We start from the raw sequence: 24,402 nt of genomic DNA, 5'->3' as shown, positions 1-24,402 counted from the left end.
GAGCAAACAAATCAGTCAGCAGTGGCAACGGATATTGATATTTAACCGTGATTTTATTCAAAAGCCGATAATCAATACACGGCCTCAAAGAGCCATCTTTCTTAGACACAAAGAAAAAACCGGCTCCTAAGGGAGATGACGAAGGACGAATATGTCCCTTTTCCAAGGACTCCTTTATATATTCTCGCATAGCAGCATGTTCAGGCACAGACAGATTAAATAAACGACCCTTAGGGTATTTACTACCCGGAATCAAATCTATGGCACAATCGCACTCCCGGTGCGGAGGTAATGAACCAAGCTTAGGTTCTTCAAAAACGTCACGATAGTCAGACAAGAATTCAGGAATCTCAGAGGGAATAGATGACGAAATGGAAACCAAAGGTACGTCCCCATGCATCCCCTTACATCCCCAGCTTAACACAGACATAGCGTTCCAGTCGAGGACTGGGTTATGAGATTGCAGCCATGGCAATCCAAGCACCAACACATCATGTAGATTATACAGCACAAGAAAGCGAATAATCTCCTGATGATCCGGATTAATTCGCATAGTTACTTGTGTCCAGTATTGTGGTTTATTACTAGCCAATGGGGTGGAGTCAATCCCCTTCAGAGGTATAGGAGTTTCAAGAGGCTCTAAATCATACCCACAGCGTTTGGCAAAGGACCAATCCATAAGACTCAAAGCGGCGCCAGAGTCGACATAGGCATCCGCGGTAATAGATGATAAAGAACAAATCAGGGTCACAGATAGAATAAACTTAGACTGAAAAGTGCCAATTGAAACTGACTTATCAAGCTTCTTAGTACGCTTAGAGCATGCTGATATAACATGAGTTGAATCACCACAATAAAAGCACAACCCATTTTTTCGTCTAAAATTCTGCCGTTCGCTTCTGGACAGAATTCTATCACATTGCATATTCTCTGGCGTCTTCTCAGTAGACACCGCCAAATGGTGCACAGGTTTGCGCTCCCGCAGACGTCTATCGATCTGGATAGCCATTGTCATGGACTCATTCAGACCCGCAGGCACAGGGAACCCCACCATAACATCCTTAACGGCATCAGAGAGACCCTCTCTGAAATTCGCCGCCAGGGCGCACTCATTCCACTGAGTAAGCACAGACCATTTACGGAATTTTTGGCAGTATATTTCAACTTCATCTTGCCCCTGAGATAGGGACATCAAGGCCTTTTCCGCCTGAAGCTCTAAATGAGGTTCCTCATAAAGCAACCCCAAGGCCAGAAAAAACGCATCCACATTGAGCAACGCAGGATCCCCTGGAGCCAATGCAAAAGTCCCCTGATGCTGTGGAGGCCTTTCGGGAGCTCAAGCGCCGCTTTTCTTCCGCCCCAGTGTTGCGTCAGCCTGATGTTGCTCTTCCTTTTCAGGTTGAGGTCGACGCTTCTGAAATCGGAGCTGGGGCGGTGTTGTCGCAGAGAAGTTCCGACTGCTCCGTGATGAGACCTTGTGCTTTTTTTTCCCGTAAATTTTCGCCCGCCGAGCGGAATTATGATATTGGGAATCGGGAGCTTTTGGCCATGAAGTGGGCTTTTGAGGAGTGGCGTCACTGGCTTGAGGGGGCCAGACATCAGGTGGTGGTATTGACTGACCACAAAAATTTAATTTACCTTGAGTCTGCCAGGCGCCTGAATCCTAGACAGGCGCGCTGGTCGTTGTTTTTCTCTCGGTTTAATTTTGTGGTGTCTTACCTACCGGGTTCTAAGAATGTTAAGGCGGATGCCCTTTCTAGGAGTTTTGAGCCTGACTCCCCTGGTAATTCTGAGCCCACAGGTATCCTTAAAGATGGAGTGATATTGTCTGCCGTTTCTCCAGACCTGCGGCGGGCCTTGCAGGAGTTTCAGGCGGATAGACCTGATCGTTGCCCACCTGGTAGACTGTTTGTTCCTGATGATTGGACCAGTAGAGTCATCTCTGAGGTTCATTCTTCTGCGTTGGCAGGTCATCCTGGAATCTTTGGTACCAGGGATTTGGTGGCAAGGTCCTTCTGGTGGCCTTCCCTGTCACGAGATGTGCGAGGCTTTGTGCAGTCTTGTGACGTTTGTGCTCGGGCCAAGCCTTGTTGTTCTCGGGCTAGTGGATTGTTGTTACCCTTGCCTATCCCGAAGAGGCCTTGGACGCACATCTCGATGGATTTTATTTCGGATCTGCCTGTTTCTCATAAGATGTCTGTCATCTGGGTGGTGTGTGACCGTTTCTCTAAGATGGTCCATCTGGTTCCCTTGCCTAAGTTGCCTTCTTCTTCCGAGTTGGTTCCTCTGTTTTTTCAAAATGTTGTTCGTTTGCATGGTATTCCTGAGAATATCGTTTCTGACAGAGGGACCCAATTCGTGTCTAGATTTTGGCGGGCATTCTGTGCTAGGATGGGCATAGATTTGTCTTTTTCGTCTGCTTTCCATCCTCAGACTAATGGCCAGACCGAGCGGACTAATCAGACCTTGGAGACATATTTGAGGTGTTTTGTGTCTGCGGATCAGGATGATTGGGTTGCTTTTTTGCCTTTGGCGGAGTTCGCCCTCAATAATCGGGCCAGCTCTGCCACCTTGGTGTCCCCGTTTTTCTGTAATTCGGGGTTTCATCCTCGATTTTCCTCCGGTCAAGTGGAATCTTCGGATTGTCCTGGAGTGGATGCTGTGGTGGAGAGGTTGCATCAGATTTGGGGGCAGGTGGTGGACAATTTGAAGTTGTCCCAGGAGAAGACTCAGCTTTTTGCCAACCGCCGTCGTCGTGTTGGTCCTCGGCTTTGTGTTGGGGACTTGGTGTGGTTGTCTTCTCGTTTTGTCCCTATGAGGGTTTCTTCTCCTAAGTTTAAGCCTCGGTTCATCGGCCCGTACAAGATATTGGAGATTCTTAACCCTGTGTCCTTCCGTTTGGACCTCCCTGCATCCTTTTCGATTCATAATGTTTTTCATCGGTCATTGTTGCGCAGGTATGAGGTACCGGCTGTGCCTTCCGTTGAGCCTCCTGCTCCGGTGTTGGTTGAGGGTGAGTTGGAGTACGTTGTGGAAAAGATCTTGGACTCTCGTGTTTCCAGACGGAAACTCCAGTATCTGGTCAAATGGAAGGGATACGGTCAGGAGGATAATTCTTGGGTCACTGCCTCTGATGTTCATGCCTCCGATCTTGTCCGTGCCTTTCATAGGGCTCATCCTGATCGCCCTGGTGGTTCTGGTGAGGGTTCGGTGCCCCCTCCTTGAGGGGGGGGTACTGTTGTGAAATTGGATTCTGGGCTCCCCCGGTGGCCACTTGTGGAATTGTACTTGTGTGCATCATCCCCTCTGTTCACCTGCTCCTATCAGGATGTGGGAGTCGCTATATAACCTTGCTCCTCTGTCAGTTTCATGCCGGTCAACAATGTAATCAGAAGCCTTTCTGTGCATGTTCCTGCTACTAGACAACTCCCAGCTAAGTTGGACTTTTGTCCTTGTGTGTTTTTGCATTTTGTTCCTGTTCACAGCTGCTGTTTCGTTACTGTGTCTGGAAAGCTCTTGTGAGCGGAAATTGCCACTCTGGTGTTATGAGTTAATGCTAGAGTCTTAAAGTAATTTCTGGATGGTGTTTTGATAGAGTTTTCTGCTGACCATGAAAGTGCCCTTTCTGTCTTCTTGCTATCTAGAAAGCGGACCTCGATTTTTGCTAAACCTATTTTCATACTACGTTTGTCATTTCATCTAAAATCACCGCCAATATATGTGTGGGTCTCTGTCTGCCTTTTGGGAAAATTTCTCTAGAGGTGAGCCAGGACTGTCTTTTCCTCTGCTAGGATTAGGTAGTTCTCCGGCTGGCGCTGGGCATCTAGGGATAAAAAAACGTAGGCATGCTACCCGGCCACTTCTAGTTGTGCGGCAGGTTTAGTTCATGGTCAGTATAGTTTCCATCTTCCAAGAGCTAGTTCTCATATATGCTGGGCTATGTTCTCTCGCCATTGAGAATCATGACAGTTGGGCCACTGTACTGTATTGTGCACTATGCAGGGCCATTATCCTGTATGGTGCACTAAGTGGTGCCATTATACTGCATTAAGCACTATGAGGGGCCATTATACTGTATTGAGCACTATGAGGGGCCATTATACTATAATGAGCAGTATGTGGGGCCATTATACTGAATGGTGCACTAAGTGGGTCCATTATATTGTACAATGCTCTACATGACGTCATTATACTGTATGCTGCACTATGTGGGGCTATGATATTGTATGGTGCATTATGTAGGGCCATTATACTGTATGGTGCACTACACTATGTGGGGCTGGGGCCATTAAACTGTAATGAGCACTATGCAGGGCCATTATACTGTATTGTGCACCATGTGCAGCCATTACACTGTATTGAGGACCATATGGGGCCTTTATGCTGTATTGTTCACTATGATGGACCACTATATTGTATTTTACTTTATGTGGGACTATTATACTGTATGGTCCACAATATGAGGCCATTATACTGCATGGTGCACTTTATGGGGCCATTATACTGTATGGCGCATTATATGGGGTCATTATACTGTATGGGGCACTATATGAGGCCATTATACTGTATGGTTTACTATTTGGAACAATTATACAATATGGTGCACAATGTGATGCCATTACACTGTATTGAGCAATATGTTGGGCCATTATACTATATTGAGCACTATGTGGGACACATTAAAATGTATTGTGCACTATCTGGAGTCATTATACTGTAACGTGTTTTATCTGAGGACATTATACTGCATGGTGCACAATGTGGGGCCATTATACTGTTTTGAGCACTATGTGGGGCATATTACACAGTATGGTGCACTATGTTAGGCACATTATACTGTATGGTGCACTATTGTATGGTGCAATATTGGAGTCATTAAGCTGTGTGATGCAATATAAGGAGCCATTATACTGTTTTGAGCACTATGTGGGGCACATTACACAGTATGGTGCACTATGTTGGGCACATTATACTGTATGTTGTACTGTGTGGGGTACATAATACTGTATGTTGCACTATGTGGGGACATTATACTGTATTGAGTGCTATGAAGGGCCATTATACTGTATGGTGCACAAAATAGGGTCATTATCCTATATGGTGCAATAAGTGGTGCCATTATACTGTATTGAGCACTATGTGGGGCACATTACACTGTATGGTGCACTATATGGGGCCATTATACTGTATGGTGCCTTTTGTACTATATGGAAGGCAATGTGGGGCCCATTGCATTATATGGAGGACTATATGGGGAATCTAGAGGTTTAAAGTGGACGGAAATTACTTTGTAAGAGCTGCAAAGTTATGAGGTATGTTCTTCCGTGGCCCTGGTGATTTTTTTTAGGGGGAGGGGCAATTAAAACTTTTGCTATTTGGCCCCATGATATATGCCCCTGGTGGTACAACTCAGAGCTGTATATCTAATGCTGATTATAATAAACCACTGCTTCTACATAAGTAGACAGAACGGGTCATACATATCTAAGGGAGTAGTAGTATAATATGTTACACTACCCCATCCTATTCTGTGGGAGCAGTGGTGTAATGTGTGACATAGCGAATAAGAAGAACTTAACTACATTTCTAATTGGAGGCATGTGCTAATATTATTATTATGCTTACTACTGTATATATTGGGAGATAATCTTGGAGATGGGAATATCCCTTTACATGCTGCTGTCTGGAACTGACGGCGTTGTTAAACAGGTGAACAGGGCTATGAGCACCATAACTTTGCTCCCGTACCCATACACTCTCACAGATTCCCAATGGAGACACTCATAACAGATCTTGAAAAAGGCCTTGCAAGGCCGAAACGTCGGACGAATGTTATCTGTTTTTCTTTTGGATGAACTATATTCTATTTTCTGGGTCTTTTTGATTAAAATATTCTTTATGAATCAAATTCTTTAAGTGCCGAAGTTTATCTACCAATATTACTTTATTATTTACACCTTAAACAATAACGGTTGAGCACCCACTGTCTGTTGAAAAGTCCCCTGGAATACACACAGCTCCTTCTTACATTCAGGTAGATTTAGCAATGCAGCTATGCCGGTTTGCCCCATTTGTTAACATTAATGAATATGGAATAAATGATTTAATGAGTCATAAATAATACGCAGCTCATTTATAAATGTATTCCACATATTTTATACTTGAAAAAATGGAAAGTAAAGTCAGATATCACTGAGTTGTCAGCAGATGCCGCCCTGAGTTGTCAGCAGATGCCGCCCTGAGTTGTCAGGAGATGCCAGGGTCACTTACCAGGCGTGCTGTTTATGGAGTATATGAATGCTGCATGGGGCACGGACTGGCGCTCTGCTCATAGATTGCGCACCTTGTGAGATGATTTAACAGCCCATTGATTATCCAGTGTAATAGAAGCCTATGAGAATGTGATATACAGTACAATGTAAGAAGCTGAAATATTTCATGGACGTTATACACTTCTCTTACTATTACAGGCTGCCATCAGCAACATCCCATGTAAGTATTAACATTCTCACTCACATTTATAGCATTTATACTTCGCCGTGTCCCCCAGCGCCCTGCTCTGGTCTGTGCAGCGTGGGGAGCGAGGCTTTGCACAGCAGACACTATCTTGTGAGGTAATGGTGCCTGCTGAGCTGAGTCTTAGATGCATAGGGGCAGGCTGAATGGTGGAACAGGAACAGTAAAATTGTGATGATGGCTGGGATTATGTGGGAACAGAGCCAGCACTCCTCAGGACTAATGGCTATGTGGACTGCAGCTTTAGATGCAACACCTGTGTAGGCAGAGAGGCGCCAGAGGACCATAACATCTGATTTCTCCTACTCCTACACTGAATAGAAACACTTCACCTTCATATTAAATGGTGCAAGTTTATGTTAGCAGTGCAGGGGTTAATCTGTTCAGTTGAGAGCTCCTGGAAGCTTTCCTGCATTAAGGCTCTCACCTGTTCACTGTTAGCCACTCCTTTATCCTATATAATTGGGGTCCTGGCTAGCACTCATTGTCAGAGTAGCTTATGCTGCATGCATGGTTGGAAGTTGTGGTTGTTTTTCAAGGAGGTGTTTGGTGGATTTATCTAAGACTAGCTAGGTTTTGAGTGTGTGATAATTCCCTTTCTTTTCCTACTTTTGTTAAACCCTATCCTACACTCCTCAGTGCATTCCTCTGTTGTCCCACTGAGAATATTTGCATTTTGATATTTTCCACTACACCTGTTTGTATTACCTTGTTAGTCTAGTTGGTGTATTATGGTACACTACTACTCCCCTCTTCCATGGGTGGGGGAAGGGTACAGACTGAGGGCAGATTCAGGAGCTAATGCAAGGTACATAACCCCGCTGTCTTCACCATCAGAAGTAATCCAGGGAGCAGGGCGAGCTAGGGCGCCCCTAACATTAGGAATAGGGAAGGAACCCCTGGTCCCAAGACACCCGACAACAGTCGTGACAACCTGCACTCCAGTAGTGACAGTATAGCCGAAACCTGAATGGCTGATCAGATCCGATTGTGAGACAGTCTCTGTACAATCAGGTTGTAAAGAAATGGCTCATTCACATGTTTGTTTTTGTACCAGGTATGTTCTCAGTATTTGTCACTGGCCCTTATATTCTATGGAGGTAGTGACATGTAGGCTTTGGGGCAAATTGTGGATTACACTCACCCATTGACTGACCACTACGAAAAACTTGGGAAACTTCCAGCAACTTTTTTTCTTGCATGCAAGAGAAATGGATGACATACTGATGGTAAAAATAGACACATGGACCAAAAAGAAAGATGAAAATCGGGTGCAGCACACTAATGAAAATGAGTGGATTTTGTTTTGTGCAGATGATAAAAAAAATGACGTGAATATAGCCTAAAAATAAATCATCCACTGCAACTGAGGGTCTTATATTAAATACTTCAGTAAATCTAATTGTAAACTGTTTGTTTTTCAGCTGCATCTGTAGACCCCAGGTAAGGTCCTTCTTCTCATTGTATAGTGGTGTTGTGCGCATGCGCCACCTGGACTCCATACTATGGGGCATCTCAGAGCTGGAGGGTCCAGCGGACAGATCCCCAGCAATCAGCAGTTTATTCCCTATAATGTTGATAGGGGAGAACTAAGTTGGGACATCTTTTCTAATCGTTCATATCCATTACTAGTGTTATAATAAGTTCTAGTTTAACCTGATCTAATATATACCTTGATATGTTTCCTTGTGCTATAGAGTGGCGAACTACAGAATTCTTGCTCTAATTCAAAAGAAGAGCATGGAGAATAATATCACAATCATGTAAGTGATAAAATGTAATGATCTAATATAAGCCAACCTTATAGATCCCATAATGATACAGACGTTTCCTTATCTCTGATGTGTGATTCTCTGTATTCAGGTACTGATGATATAAACCTGTCTGCACATGATCCACAGTATATCTATTCCACACATAGCTGCCATGTACTGGGTGCCGCTCATGTGTCACATTTTATTTACAAAAAAGAAAAAGCGTTTTTTATGGGAAACAAACATTGGAGGAATTTTTATTATACTTGGGAGAAGAAAAGTAAAGCGAGCCAATATCTTAATATGTCATCCGTAGAAATATTCCAGATATTATATATTTTAAATGCACACAGAAAAATCATCTCACCGCTAGTGCTGAGAACTCACAGATTACATGGACATCTGCCAGGAGACACAGACTTTTCAATCCGAAATTTCAGTCCAGCAAAGCAAAGATAATTCCATAAACCTTATATTTAATCCATCATGGGTATAGCATGGTATGAAAATACAGGCAATAATGTGTTATTCCAGTAGAAGGAAAACCATTTTTCCATTTATGTTTTTTTACAAATTTTGCACCATTTGGCTCTTGCATGCACTTTGCTTCTCTGCACATTGAACTGTGATGTGGTCTGTGGTCATAAGTTGTTTGAGAGGAGCTGAACAGACCAATAAAATAGTTACAAACTCTCCTATTGGAACATTAGAACAAGTAGACTGACAGTTGTTTTTCAGTTAAAGAACCTGTCAGCAGGATTGAGCCCTAAACACTAAAGGCATGGCTATAATGGCGCTATGATGCTGATTAGTATGATACCTGATGTGAAGCGATCCGCTCAGTGGTTGTTTAATACTCACCTGATGTAGTTTTCAGAAAATTACGTCTTCTGTGCTTCAGTGTGCTTCGAGGCAGGATGTGGGGGCAGGGTCTTCTTCTCGTTCCCCTCCACCAGCCTCCTCTGTTTCTTGCGTAGGTCACTGATTATTCAGTCACCTGGCTCGGTTTTAAAGTGCAGCGCCGCCATCACTGTGTGGGCAGCGGGTGTGCAGTGTGAGCCGGCGTCTTGTGTGCAGGACTTCAATAAGATGGTTCCGGAGGCGGCGCATGCACAGTGGGAGCAGGCATCCTGTGTGCAATGGTGACGGTCCGGAGGTGGCACATGCGCAGATCAAGAATTTGGCCCAGTTCAGAGACAAAATCTTGATCTGCGCATGCGCCGCCTCAGTGTGATGATTGTGTGATGTAGATGGGAAATGTTGACAAAGTATTTGGGACGGAGGCCAAGGGCCGGAATGTGCTCACTAAAGCTCTTCAAATTGCTGATATTTATATATTTACATATGAGATGATGATAAATGTTTCATGTACAACAGGAATGACACCAACCGAAAAATTGGAAGAGAAGATTATGAAGAACAAATAGATGAAATGGAGAAAAAATTGTAAGTGCTTTTTTTTCGGGTAGAGATGATGTAAAACCTGTCGGCACATACTATATACCTGCCTACACTGATAGTCGTCATTCAGTGTGTGAAAGTCATTTCTCAGTTTATGAGGTTTATTACTATTACTTATAGCTGCCTTGAGCTCTATCTCGAGCCATGAACACTTGATGGGTCTTCTCCGCCGTTACCTAAATTGTATCAAGCCATTGGGTTGCTGGTCTTCCTCTTCGCCTTGTTCCTTCTATTCTCCTGACCATGATGTCCTTCTCCAGTGATTGCTCTCTCCATATGATGTGTCCAAAGTGGGCAAGTCGACAAATGTCGCATAAACATCTCTGTGTTGCTCCTGGCACTATTTCTGGAGTTGGCGTGCCACGAAAACCACATCTGCCATCCCATGGCTTTCTTAACTATGCAGCTGCAAGACTAATAAAGCAACAAGGTGCGCGAAGCTTTTAACCAAAAAAAAGAAGGTTATTGTTGGTGGTGGGGTCTCATTGAAGTCCCTAGCACCTTGTATTGTATCCATGGAAAGCGCCAGGCCCCATTCACAAAAAGAGCTTCACTTTGTGTCAAGTATTGAAGAAACATTTACTTTTTCCATTCCTTGTAAACATCTATTTCATCAAACATGCAACTACGGGCCAAAACAAATGGCAGTATTAAAATAGAAGGAATAGTAAAATATTTAATTGATATGTCTTTGGGTGCTGGAAATTATGGGATTATTTATTTATTTGCTCATTTTTGTAAACAACCTATGGAAGTATAATTATAGCTATTAATTAATCCAGAAGACCTAGAATAGAAATGCAAAATGCTTTAGTAGCTATTATGGAATAATTAAATTAAATTAACCTTTTAATTCCCCCCATGGAGGGGTGAGGGGAATGCCTAGCCTTGGAAACTACAAGAAGTGGAACACCTCATTTTCACATGTCTGATTATAGACGTTGCATCCACTAAAACAGGAAGAAAGAAAGTGAACAAGGGTCTGGGATAAACCACCCTGCAACAGTGACAGAGCTTATACACTTGGGGCTAAGCAATGTGTGTTGACATTTGTGCAAAGCCCTGCATAGCCTGCCATTCCCCATGATAAAAAAACAAGCCATTGTTTCAAATGGACCATTGATCCTATAGGTAAACTTTATCACATTTTTTTGTCCAAGTTGCTATACTTGTGTTATAAGTAGTGTTGAGCATTCCGATACCGCAAGTATCGGGTATCGGCCGATACTTTCCGATACCGATACTTTCAAGTATCGGACGATATCGCTCAACACTAGTTATAAGCTGTATTTGTCCAAGTTGCTGCTCCCTGTAGAACAAAGGAGGTTTATAGGAGACATGAATTAGATGAATTCTATTTATTTGATTGTTTAAATTGGGTGCCAGGAAAAAAAAACATGACCCGAAATTTATATCGCTCCTTTAGAAAGACACAAGTTATATTTAGAAGTATGTATGCTTTCTATAGCATACCTCCTGTCTAGGATGCCTGATCTGGGAAACTGTCTCAGGAGGTCGGCACACGTCCAATCAGTATTGTGATGACATAGCATTTTATCTTAATTAATCCAACATCTATTTTAAGTAAGCCAGGAGAAGTAGACTGTGATCTATATTTTGACTTTTGAATTTATGTGTTTGTTCTTTAGTTGGTCAAGAAAACAGACTTTTGTTTGTATAAGCCTGTAATATTGACTTTCAAATTGACGTTTGTTGTAACTTATTGTGCTGCTATCCTAGATGACAGAGAAGCAGGATATTTGAACAATGATGTTTGCTGATATGATGACTACACACTGTCCAAGCCAGATAGTTTGTTGACTTGTAAAACAGAGAAGGAAAACTTATGCAAATAGATTAAATAATGAAACGATGCTAGTTGATCTCATCACCATTCTTCCCTTTTAACTGTGAATGATGGCAGCAAGGTGGCTCAGTGGATAGCACTTTATAAAAATAAAGATTATTAAAAATAAAAGTTATTATGGCTTGAAGAATTGACCAATGACCATCACTGAACCCATGGATACTTTAGAAGAACAGTTGTGGACTTTAAAAAGGGGATATATGCCTCTGTGAGAATATAGCCATATGTCCAACAGCCAAGACATCCAGACAACCAAGACATCCAGGTATCAAAGACTTCCAGAGATCCAAAGAACTAGAGACTCTTTACAACACCGTAGCCGGGAACACTCTATAGGATAGCTGACAGATCATAGCTTCATCATGAGGGACACAGATTTGACATTCTACAGAATGTTAGCTTAGGGGACCATGGCCATGGCTGAAAGAATACAGATCTGCTTCATTGACCATGACTGAACCCATGGATACTTTAGGAGTAGTCAGAATATGAAACCATCGGTCACCTAAGCCCCATGGACACATTTAGGAAAGCCAGGATTGGGACCCACCATTCACCTGGCTCCATGGAGATGTTCAGAGAAGCCAGGTTGTGACCCTCCGGTCACCTGGCCTTGTTCCTTAGTGGACTGTCAGTTTCCTAAACTTGTTGGTACCTCCTCTCTGTGCATGCACAGGTGGGGGTCATCGGTCCTGAAAGCTCTGAAGTAACAGTTGCTCTTTTCCCAGTTAGTCAACGGAAGGGTGAGACTCTGTAATATTGCACCATCTTGGGTATTTTTCTGGGACTGTTCTATTTGTTATTTGCCTGTTTTGTGGTTCATTAAAGTATTACCACATTGTTTTACCCTCACCCTGTGTTGTCTGAGTAGAATTACACCCATGGCAAAAGGAAAGCAGGCGATGGTGGGATGATCCCTGGTCTATGCAGTTTCAGCTAGCGGACTAGATCACCCACTGTCCCCATATCTTCACAGATATCCTCATAGATATGGTTGAATATTATAGTGGAGCAGAGAGCTGTCACCTTCCTGCACCACAACACAGCCTCTGCTCTCCGCGCTGTCTAAGGTTTGGCGCAGAAGACATAATGCTGTCACTAGATTATGCTTGAAGCACCCAGCCACACACAGCTTAGAATAGATCAAGCCTGTAGATTCATACTTGTCATGGAAGCAATGCATTGTGAGACTTTTTTTTAGCCAGTGCGCTATTCTGACTGAGTATGAGAGAGAACATTGTGTATTAAGAGGTGGGATATTGTAGAGCGAGGGGAATATCTTGGGGCAACGTATTTTGTGGGGGTACACCTGTTTGGAGCATCATGTATTGGGGCATAGTAATGTGAGTGTGTCAGGGCCACTATCCTGTGGATGGGAATGCACCATTGTAGCACCATCATACTATATGGACACACATTATGGGTTGTCATACTGGGGAGGTTTTATACTTTAGGGGGGCATGTAAAAAGGTATTGTATTATGAAGGAACACTAAGTACAATACTTGCAACATATGACCGTATGGCTTTCAAAGTTGGGAGGTACGATGTAGGAATGTGATCCTGTAAGAGCAATGGACCACACATGTAAGCACGAGTGCAGATGAAACAGAAAGTAATTGTCTAAAACTATTCTTACCCCTTCTTTAATTCGAAATAATAAAGCTGAAAAGAAATCCCAAAATGTCACTTTTTTATTGTAGATTTAGAATGTATGTACCATGTAAACATAGTGGGCACATTACTCTGCCTTAAGTGCATGTTAACCATTTAATTACTTATTTTAAGAACCATGTACATTTTTTAATAGAACAAAAAAACTGGATTGGAGTTTTAGTAAGAAATAAAAAATAAAATCCCAGTACATGAATATAAGTGATTTTCTCACTGGTCTTGATGAGGGGTGTGGTGAAGTACCTGATCCATGAAGATGTGTATGCCTCTTCATGAATCAGGAGCATCTGATGAATAGCGTGCACCCCTGTGCATCACGCCAGAAAACTGACTGGAGTAAGATTTCTGGAGTAGGGAATACTACAGCTTATCATGAACTAGATGAGCTGTGGTATGACATCCTCGCTGCACACACTTCCTGTCACAGCTCCACTCATTTTGGCAGAGTTGGAAGAAACTGATGTGAAAACACCAAAAGTCTCAACATTTTTCAAAAATTCACAGTTGTGACAAAATTTAGCAATTTTTTAAAGTTATTGATGCCAGAATTCTGCTTAAATTACATTGATAAATCCCTGAGCAGATGAAAGAAGCTGCACGATACATTCACTGTTGTGAAATCTTTGTCACTACTTTTCTCTTCTTGACTTCTCTAACAGATGGATCCTGATGATCAAGTCATCACCACCGGCCTTCAGGCCATTCAGGATTAAAAAAAGAAAATGGCGTCCATATTTTGAAACCATGCCGTACGTATGCTATTTCTGGAAATATAATACTATATGACCAGCATAACATATTATACAAGGTTGTGTTTCCGCTTGACCCAGTGGTGGACTACAGTATTTGTAGTGACCCTGCTATTTATTGCTCATCCTCGCTGGTCCAGTGCTTTCTATTACTCCCTAGTTATCCAGTAGTTGTCTTACCACCCCAGGCGATCCACCTGTCTATTTCTAGTGGCTCAACTTAATAATAGCATACCTGGTTTCTCAGGAATTTCTAATAATGGGGCTGCTTTGTAAAAAAAATTTCCAACTGTGAGTAGAAATAACTGGGATAAATCATTCATATAGAATATATACTCTTCTATATCAATCGTGTTGAGTCCTTTATCCTAGGGGTGGACAATTAAATTTAGTTCAAATTGTCTCTATATAAGCACAACTATTGTTAACACCCACTGCTTGAAAAAGGCTCATGGAGCCGAAACGTCGCGCAGTGATGTGGGTCGATTAAAACTTCACATTTTTTCTACTGGAAAGTCTTGGAGTGCTGCCTTCTTTTTACTACTTTTGTATGTATATATATATATATATATACGCACACACACACGATATATAGTGTATATGTGTAGACTATATTGTTTGTGTATGTAGTACATAGGGTGTATATGTATATAAGTGTGTGTATGTGTACAGTTTGTAGAGTATATGTGTATACAGTATAGAGTGCTTCTGAATATATGCTGTACATGGTGAGTGTATGTATACAGTATATAGTTTCCGTATTGTACAGTATATATTTAAAATCAATAATTAATATTACAAAAAGTCTCAGTGTAACCCTCACCTAACATATAGGATGATCTCTGTTCCATGTACTATAGGGAGGAGATTGCTGAGGAGTTAATGGAGGAGGATGCGATGGAGAATGACAATATCATAGATATGTAGGTGCAGATATTTACTGGTAATATAAGAAAATATAGATGTGTATATAGAAATGTAATGTAGTTGCCAACATAATTTATTCTCATCCCTTCCATAACCCATACCAGTCACATGTATGTGGTTTTCAAATAAAAATAAAAAATTGGCCAAAGATGTGAAATGTCCCAAGGACAGGGATTAGCTGCAACGGTCACGTGGGTAGTCGCTAACGTCATTGCTGCAGCACAGCTCTTTTATTATTTTACATCATTTTCTGTGTTTTAGCCCAATTATACCAATCCTCTCATGGGTAATGCATATATTATTTACTATTCATGTAGATGGCTGTCTACCTTCACCCGTCTGATCATCACCTGGTGACTTCACACAATGCAGTTTATTCTGCATTTTTATACCTTGACTGACTGTCATACTGTTACCATAAGGTGTTCTCACTTTTTACATGGCGGCCATCCAGTGGGTATAATTATGTTACAAACCATTTTTGACCGTGGTTTTTATATTCTGCTGCCCGGACACTTGTCTTATAATGATTTATACCTTGTATTCTTTGTTGTGGTTCTTTTTTTTGGTGTCCTCACACTCTACTTGTCACTAATGTATCTACTATATTATATTGACCTTTTTGATATTGCTATAAACTATTTCTCTATTATTGACATTTTGGCTCCTTGCCAAATATTCTATTACAGCAATGTCAGTGGGTTTTCCCCAGTACTGTGGGAGTATCTTCTCAATCTATATCCATCGTTTTGGGTTCATGATATTTTATCTGTGGGATTTAGTAAATTTTGCTAAGCAAGTATGTGGGTTGGAGTGAGAAACGGGGGAATTTACAATGTCTGTCATTCTCTTGACAATGAGCCTTTTACAAATCCTAATCCCCACTGTTACTGGTACATTTACATGAGATGATATATGCTTCATGTACTGTAGGGAGGAGAACATCAAAAAGAAAGAAAAGAAGAAGACGATCAAGTCCAGGTAAGAGCGGAGATTACTGAGCAAAGCTTCCAGATGACATAATGATAGAGATGATTCCTTACTACTGTACAGTGGTGTGAAAAAGTGTTTGCTCCTTCCTGATTTCTTATTCTTTTGCATGTTTGTCACAGTTAAATGTTTCAGATCACCAAACAAATTTAGAAAGTTAGATAACACAAGTAAACACAAAATGCAGGTTTTAATTTAAAGTCTTTATTATTAAGGGAACAAGAAATCCAAACCTACAGGGCCCTGTGTGAAAATATGTTTGCCCTAAACCTAACATCTGGTTGGGCCACCCTTAGCAGCAACAACTGCAATCAAGTGTTTGCGATAACTGGCAATAAGTCTTTTACAACGTTCTAGAGGAATTTTGGCCCACTCATCTTTGCAGAGTTGTTGTAGTTCAGCCACATTGGAGGCTCTCAGAGCATGATCCATCTTTTTAAGGTCATGCCATAAATATACGTCATATGTCGTGAAGGGGTAATAAGTTAACAGTCTCATCTGTTAGGGGTAGGTTCTGGCTGTGTGTCACAACCGTTATCTACTGGGTACGGGCTGGGCTCACCCGGTGAGCCCGCTCCATGGACCTGCTACTGACGTGCACCGTACATGTATAATGGATGTCGGTAAAGAGTTATCGATGGCGGTTTTAGTCACGTAAATGGTGCACGCTGCAGAACCAGGGACTTCCATTCATTTGGACGGTGAACAGGACAGACTATAAACTGTGCTACTTGCCTACTGCACCAGGAGCTCCGGGATCCTCTCATATTTCATGAGTCTCTTGGACATATTTGTAGAGTGAGTGGGTGTGCTCAATATCATGGTATCGCTGGAAATTGAGGATATTTTTCTTAACACTCAAGATACCTTGTTTCTACATTTTTTCTAGACTGCAATCCTTCTTTTCTTCAATTTCTTGCTTCAGAAAACAGTAAACAGTGAGTATACAAGATCCTTTCTGTACATGTCACCCCCAGATGTTACCCTCATTCTGTAATATGCTGTAAAGGGAACCTGTCAGCAGGATTGTGCTCAGTAACCTACACACAGTGACAGGTCAGTGCAGTTTTACTGATTAAAATGATACCTTGGTTGGTGAAATCCTTCTTGTGGTTGTTGTTTAATCTTTACTTGCAGTTTTCAGTTAGTGAGATTCTCATGCTCTGGGGTGAGACTGTGGACGAGACTGTGGGTGAGGCTTCATGTGGTGCTCTACTTACATATTCATCTTTATGGCTTATGACAAGTCAGTGATCCCTCAGTGACCTGCTCCCTATTTTGCATACTGTATAGAATATGGCTTAAAAAAATTTGCATTCATCATGCAGGCGCCGACGACAATGTCTGCGCTGTATCATGATACAGTGGATAATATGCCTGTTTTCATTTTATTTAAACATATAGATTTGTTGGAAAAAATCTTCATCAAAATGGCACTGGCAGCGGTGCCCACGCAGTGGCATCTATCACATTCCAATAGATGCTACTGTGCTGGCGCCATTTTGCAAGAGAAAAAAATATTATGCTCCATCAAGATGGCGCTGGTGACGCCTGCGTAGCAGAATCTATCGAAAAGCGATAAATTCTACTGTGCAGGCGCCACCTGCGCCATATTCATTAAGATAATTTTTTTTTCTAACAAACCTACAGAATATGTCGAAATAAAATGAAAACAGGCATATTATCCAGTATCATGCTACAGCGCAGACGCCGCTGTCACCACCTGCCTGATGAATGATTTTATTTTTTAAACCATATTCTATGGGGACAGGCCACTGAGGGATCAGTGTCCTGTCATAAGCCACGCAGATGAATAGCTAATCAGACCACTACATAAAGACCCCCCACAGACTGCCCTAGAGGACGAACCTATCATTAACTGAAAACTGCAAATAAAGATTAAACAACAACCACAAGACGGATTTCATCAACCAAGGTATCATTTTAATTAGTATAATGGCGCCAACCTGACACTGTCTGTAGGTTACTGAGCACAATCCTGCTGACAGGTTCCCTTTAACCCCTTAGTGACGGAGCAACATTTTTGAAATCTGACCAGTGTCACTTTATGTGATAATAACTCTGCAACGCTTCAACAAATCCCAGTGATTTTGAGATTGTTTTTTCATGACACATTATACTTTATGATAATGGTAAATTTAGGTCAATATGTTTTGTGTTTATTTATAAAAAGTATCAAAAATTTTAGAAAAATGTTAAAAAATTTGCACTTTTCTAAATTTGAATGATTATCTCTTTAATCCAGATAGTCATACAGCAAACCATTAATAAATAACATTTCCCACATGTCGGCTTTACATCAGCACCATTTGTAAAATGTTATTTTATTTTGTTAGCATTTTGTGAGGTTTAAAAATGTAGCAGCAATTTTTCATATTTTCAAGGAAATTTACAACATTTCTTTTTTTAAGGACTTATCCATGTTTGAAGTGCCTTTAGGGGTCCCATATATTGGAAAACCCCCAAACGTGATACCATTTTAAAAACCGTACCCCCTGACATATTGTAAACTGCTGTCAGGTAGTTTATTAACCCTTCAGGTGCTTTACAGGAATTAATTCAAAGTGACATGACAGAAATGAAAATGTGTATTTTTACCACCTAAATGCCTCTAACTTCTGAACAGATTACTACAGCCATCAGACTCTAAGGCCGCTATTTGGTCATGAATTGCCACGGCAAACATCAGGACCACACAATCATGATCTGAGGGCACCAGTTTGGATAAAGAGGAAGCCCCTGCACTCTATTAACCATTTATAATGATGTAGTCACTATTGACAGCAGCATCTAAGGGTACTGTCACACAGTGCAATTACGATCGCTACGACGGTACGATTCGTGACGTTCTAGCGATATCGTTACGATATCGCAGTGTCTGACACGCAGCAGCGATCAGGGACCCTGCTGAGAATCGTACGTCGTAGCAGATCGTTTGAAACTTTCTTTCGTCGCTGGATCTCCCGCTGTCATCGCTGGATCGTTGTGTGTGACAGCGATCCAGCGATGCGTTCGCTGGTAACCAGGGTAAACATCGGGTTACTAAGCGCAGGGCCGCGCTTAGTAACCCGATGTTTACCGTGGTTACCAGCGTAAAAGTAAAAAAAACAAACAGTACATACTCACCATCTGATGTCCGTCAGGTCCCTTGCAGTCTGCTTCCCGCTCTGACTGTGAACGCCGGCCGGAAAGTGAGAGCAGATCACAGCGGTGACGTCACCGCTGCGCTCTGCTCTCACTGTACGGCTGCACTCAGTCAGAGCGGGAAGCAGACTGCAAGGGACCTGACGGACATCAGATGGTGAGTATGTACTGTTTGTTTTTTTTACTTTTACGCTGGTAACCACGGTAAACATCGGGTTACTAAGCGCGGCCCTGCGCTTAGTAACCCGATGTTTACCCTGGTTACCAGCGAACCTCGGCATCGCTCCAGCGCCGTGATTGCAAAGTGTGACCGCAGTCTACGACGCTGGAGCGATACTCATACGACGCTGCGACGTCACGGATCGTGCCGTCGTAGCGACGAAAATTGCACGGTGTGACGGTACCCTTAGGGGTTAAACAGATTTGGATGGTGCAAACACTGATCGTGGCTGATACAGCAAGTTGTCAGCTATAGTGGACAGCTGACAGCTGCTGGATTGTCACCTGTATGGGGAGGCTATTCTCTTATATCTCAGGTCAGTTAAAAGACGTATTGGCTGTCAATAAGGGGTTAAATTGGGTTGACCACTACTAGGACAACCCCTTCTTAAACTAAATGTCCAGCCCTGATAAAATAATAAAGTCTATACTCACCTCCTGTGCCGACTCCATTCCAGCGGTGTGGAGGCTGTGATGCGGTGTGGTGACATCACTGTCTCCGCCTTCGGACAAACTGGACATGAAGATGAAGTCCGGGATGAGCTGCAGTCCTGGTTTCCTCTTCATGTTCAGTTCGTACAAAGGCAGAGACAGTGATGCCAGTGCTGATTGGGTGATGGCGTCACATGTCACCACACTGCATCACAGCCCCGGATAGAACAAGTGCCAACACGGCGGGAACTTCGCCGGCACCGGAGGTGATTATTGGCTTTATTATTTTATTGGGGCCGAACATTTAATTTAAGATGAGGTTGTCCTAGTAGTGGACAACCCCTTCAAGTTTGAAATTTCCAAAATATGCTAAAATTTGATCAGGTCCTAGAACAGCTTATAACAGCAGAACTTTGGGGATGCAGTATATCACAAACTGAGTACACCCCTCATGTTTTTGTAAATACTTAATTATTTCTTTTCATGGGACAATATATATGGCATATTGATACAAATTAAAGTAGTCAGTGTAGAGCTTGTATAAGGCCGGGGTCACACTAGCGTATAGCATCTGATGTGATATACTAATGACACTCGGCTCCTGCTCTGCTTCGAGCGTCAACCGAGTGTCAGTGCTCTGGCAAAGGTTGCCACTAGGAATTTCGGGGCCCTATACTGACAAAATTTTCGGGGCCCCCTTGAGACTCCACCCACGCCCCATCCCAGCTCTGCCTCCACCATTCGAACTGTCCACAGTCCCATCAACCACTCTTGGATAAACTCCACTTCTGCACCACATCCTCACCAAACACATTAACAATTCCCATCACCAGACACATACATGGCAGCTTTTATTTTGGCCAAAAGAGTTTTTAATCCACCACCATGACAAGGTAGACTCCTCTGGCTGTAACTTATTAAACATTTGTTAAAATGTCCAATACTCTTTAGGTATATTTTTATTTATTTTTCAATTTTTAAAATGACCGAATAATATCACATACAAGGAACAAATACCACAACATCATGACCAGATCATATATTACCACCAAAATGACTGAATAATACCACATACAAGGAACAAATATCACCACACCATGACCGGACCACATATTACCACCACATAGCAACCGTATAATACCACATACAGGGGACAAATGCCGACACACCATGACCAGACCACATATTACCACCACAGTGACTGAATACTACAATACTGATCATTAATAGAAAAACACAATACTAATATCACCATAAGTCACATTATACACAGTAGATCTGCACTTAGTATACAGTGTCAGTGTACAGGTAATACAGTGATCACCGGTGACATTATACACAGGAGCTCTGTATATAGCATATAGTGTCAGTGTACAGGTAATACAGTGATCACCAGTGACATTATACATAGAAGCTCTGTATATAATGTCAGTGTACAAGTAATACAATGATCACCAGTGACATTATACATAAGAGCTCTGTACATAGTATCAGTGTATAGGTAATGCAGTGATCACCAGTAACAATAAACACAGGAGCTCTGCATATAGTGTCAGTGTACAGGTAATACAGTGATTACCAGTGACATTATACACATGAGCGCTGTATATAGTGCACAAGGTAATACAGTGATCATCAGTGACCTTATATATATATACTCACATTTACAACACACAGCCTGCACACACACCATACACACTGTATATATACATACTCACATTAAAACACACAACCTGCACACACACCATACACACTGTATATACACATATATACTCACATTACAGCACACAGCCTGCACACACACCATACACACTGTGTATACACAATATATACTCACAATTACAACACACAGCCTGCACACACTGCATACACACTGTATACACATATATATATGGAACGCCCCCACTGCCGCAGGGCCGAGGGGTACCCGGCACCGGGCCTCAGAGTCTCTGTTCTGGGGGGTTGTCACGGCGGCTAAGCCCGGTCCGTGGCCCTGCCTGTCAGGGGGACGTCCGGTAAAAGAGTGGTGAATGATGGTGAAGTTGTGAAGTGCCAGTCGCAATAAATAACGAGGACACCAGGTTGCAGTCTCTTTACCTCTTTACTGAAGGTTTTAGAATCCTCAGTCCAGAGCGCTGTCAACAGGGCTGTTTGAGACCGGCTGGTCCAAAGGCACATCAGGAGTTCTCTTTACAGGTGGGAATCAGTGTCTACCTTCTAGCGCTGTGTGTTGTAGTCCTTCCCTGCTGAGCTCCCGGGATAGTCCTCACAACTGATTCTGTCTGTCTCTGATGTTCGTTCTCTCCGTCCCCCAGGTGATATGGCTAGGACGCACCCGTATGACGGGGTAGGCCTGGAGTTCTTCCGGGACCCTAGAGTCGCCCCTCTCCCACAGCTGCCTCCGTTGTCTGCTTAGGTGATTTGTGTGAGACAGCCAACCTATAATTGGCTGTCCGGCCGTGGTTTGCAGTAGTACTTAGAGTCTCTTACTTGCTCGGCGTTCCGGCCACCGACTGTTTGCGCCTCAGAAGGATGTTGCCTCGGTCTAACAGCACGACTCCTTCTGGTCCTAATGCCTCTTTTCTGTATTCCCGTTGTTCACTGGTTAGTTCTGCTCTTAGGAGTCTGCCAGGATCCCATCCCTGACAGGTCCTCTCACTAGCTCTTCCCAGTTACTTCTCTCTCTGTCTTCCTGTCCAACCCCCAGTTTTACCAGAGTGTGAGGAGTGGCCTACTAGATAGAATCACCCCTCCTGGTGGCCGGAGTGTGAAGTGTAGTGCGAGTGTTTCCTGATCAGAGAAACTCCTTTAGTGCAATCAGACGTAACATCACTCCCCTTAGTGGCAGAGCGACATCACTGCAATGACCAGGACTCTGGGGCGCTGCACTCCCCCCCGGTTAAATCCAGTACTCCCGGACTGGGAAAACAAGAACAACAATACATGTTAACAGAAAACACACAAAATTTTGAAATAGCATAAACAATTAAACATAACAGTGCTTCCCTTTATGGGAGGTGAGGACTCTTGAACGTTGCAAAAGTTAGGTCATGCACAGTTTATGACTCTCAGTTCAATGATTGAAACAGCGGGGACCCCGGGTAAACAAAGGGGTCCCCCCTTTGGAAAGTTTTTGAGCAATTCACCATCCATTACTCTATTGTCCATTTTACAACCTGTAACAAAAGATATGTACACAAACATTTTCAACTAAATAGCAGCCCTTATTAATACCTCCAAGTTTTGTAGCGGAGGGGAGTTTGATTCTGAGTGCTGCGCGTGGACCTTCGCAGCGCAGGGGTTGCTATTGACCTAACAGGGCCCGCTATACTTGCTACCGCTGGTGTAGTGCACTGTCTTCTGGCTACACTTCTAGTGAGTCTGGGTAGCGCTGGCAGGCTAGAGCTCTCAGGGCTGCTGCTAGCAACAGTGGGTACGGCAGGCTCACCGATAGCAGAGGGAGGATCTGCCAGTTCAGCGGTCGGCACAGCATCTTCAGGTAGGGCTTGTTGAGGTTGCGGGGCCGGATGGTCGGGTACTACCATTGTTTCTGGTGGGTCCGGCTGTGGGAACGTTAGAACAGGTACCACGATGGCGTGATTTATCTGAGTCCAGGACTGGGGAAAGTCTCCAAGGACGGTGTGGATCATCTTCTCCTTTTCCACCGGTGGGGAGATTTCTGGGGCCGCGTCCCTCTCTCTCAACTTATCGGGGCAGAACTTAAGGTGATCCCTGGATATCGCTGTCGAGGTCTCCCCTCCGTCCTTGCTGATGAGACAGACCTTCGTGTTGTCAAAATCGGATGGCAGGATGGTATACGGTTCCGCTTCCCATTGGTCATCGAGCTTGTGTAGTCTCCTCTTTCGCTTGAGTACTTGCTCACCAGGGGACAGGGGAATCGCAGGAGCACGCTGGTTGTAGTCCCTTTCTTGTTTCTGCCTAGCCTGGGCAAGACTTCTTTCCACGCACTCCTGTACTTGGCGGTACCTTCGCTGCCTTTCTGCATCCCAATCCGCATCCGACGAGGTATCTTCGGGGACTAGGACCCCCATGTCCAGATCAACAGGTAACTGGCTAGACCTTCCTCGCATCAGGTACGCTGGAGTGCAATTGGTGGAATTTACTGGGATGTGGTTGTACATATCCACCAAGTCAGGCAACTTGGTCAGCCACATGTTCCGTTCCTCCACGGGTAAGGTCTTCAATAAGTCGATCACCACTTGGTTCATCTTTTCGCACATCCCATTGGTTTGAGGATGGTATGGGGTGGTTCTGATCTTCTTACACCCGTACAGTTGGCAGAACTCTTGGAACACTTCTGCTTCGAATGCTGGTCCCTGATCGGTCAGTACCTTCTCCGGGTAGCCGTGGGGCCGACAAAAGTACTGCTGGAAGGCTTTGGCGGCAGTCCTAGCCGTTACATCCTTAACAGGTACGACCACCAAAAATCTGGAGTAGTGATCTACGATGGTACGGGCATAGATATAGCCTGACCGGCTAGGTGTCAGTTTCACATGATCCAGTGCGACCAGTTCGAGCGGCCGTTTGGTGATAGGCCGCAGGGGAGCCCGTTGACTACCACGGTCCTTCCTGCGTAGACTACATGGACCACACTCCCGACACCACTTCTCAATGGCTCTCTTCATGCC

General features: G+C 43.3%; 1 protein-coding gene across 1 annotated transcript in view; it reads left to right on the top strand.

The window, feature by feature from the left end:
• Positions 1–24,402, top strand: part of LOC143768455 (uncharacterized) — a 66,179-nt gene that overhangs the window by 5,601 nt on the left and 36,176 nt on the right. Inside the window, exons 2-9 of the mRNA XM_077257135.1 lie at positions 6,471–6,492; positions 7,941–7,959; positions 8,214–8,279; positions 9,648–9,716; positions 13,931–14,020; positions 14,881–14,943; positions 15,881–15,928; positions 16,827–16,875. Of these exons, the coding sequence (XP_077113250.1) occupies positions 6,471–6,492; positions 7,941–7,959; positions 8,214–8,279; positions 9,648–9,716; positions 13,931–14,020; positions 14,881–14,943; positions 15,881–15,928; positions 16,827–16,872 (423 nt within the window). The 3' untranslated portion in view covers positions 16,873–16,875. The remainder of the gene's footprint in view (positions 1–6,470; positions 6,493–7,940; positions 7,960–8,213; positions 8,280–9,647; positions 9,717–13,930; positions 14,021–14,880; positions 14,944–15,880; positions 15,929–16,826; positions 16,876–24,402) is intronic.

Source organism: Ranitomeya variabilis, chromosome 4 (genome assembly GCF_051348905.1).
Source record: "Ranitomeya variabilis isolate aRanVar5 chromosome 4, aRanVar5.hap1, whole genome shotgun sequence".
NCBI classification, from domain to species: Eukaryota; Metazoa; Chordata; class Amphibia; order Anura; family Dendrobatidae; genus Ranitomeya; species Ranitomeya variabilis.
This window is presented reverse-complemented; position numbering and strand designations above follow the sequence as displayed.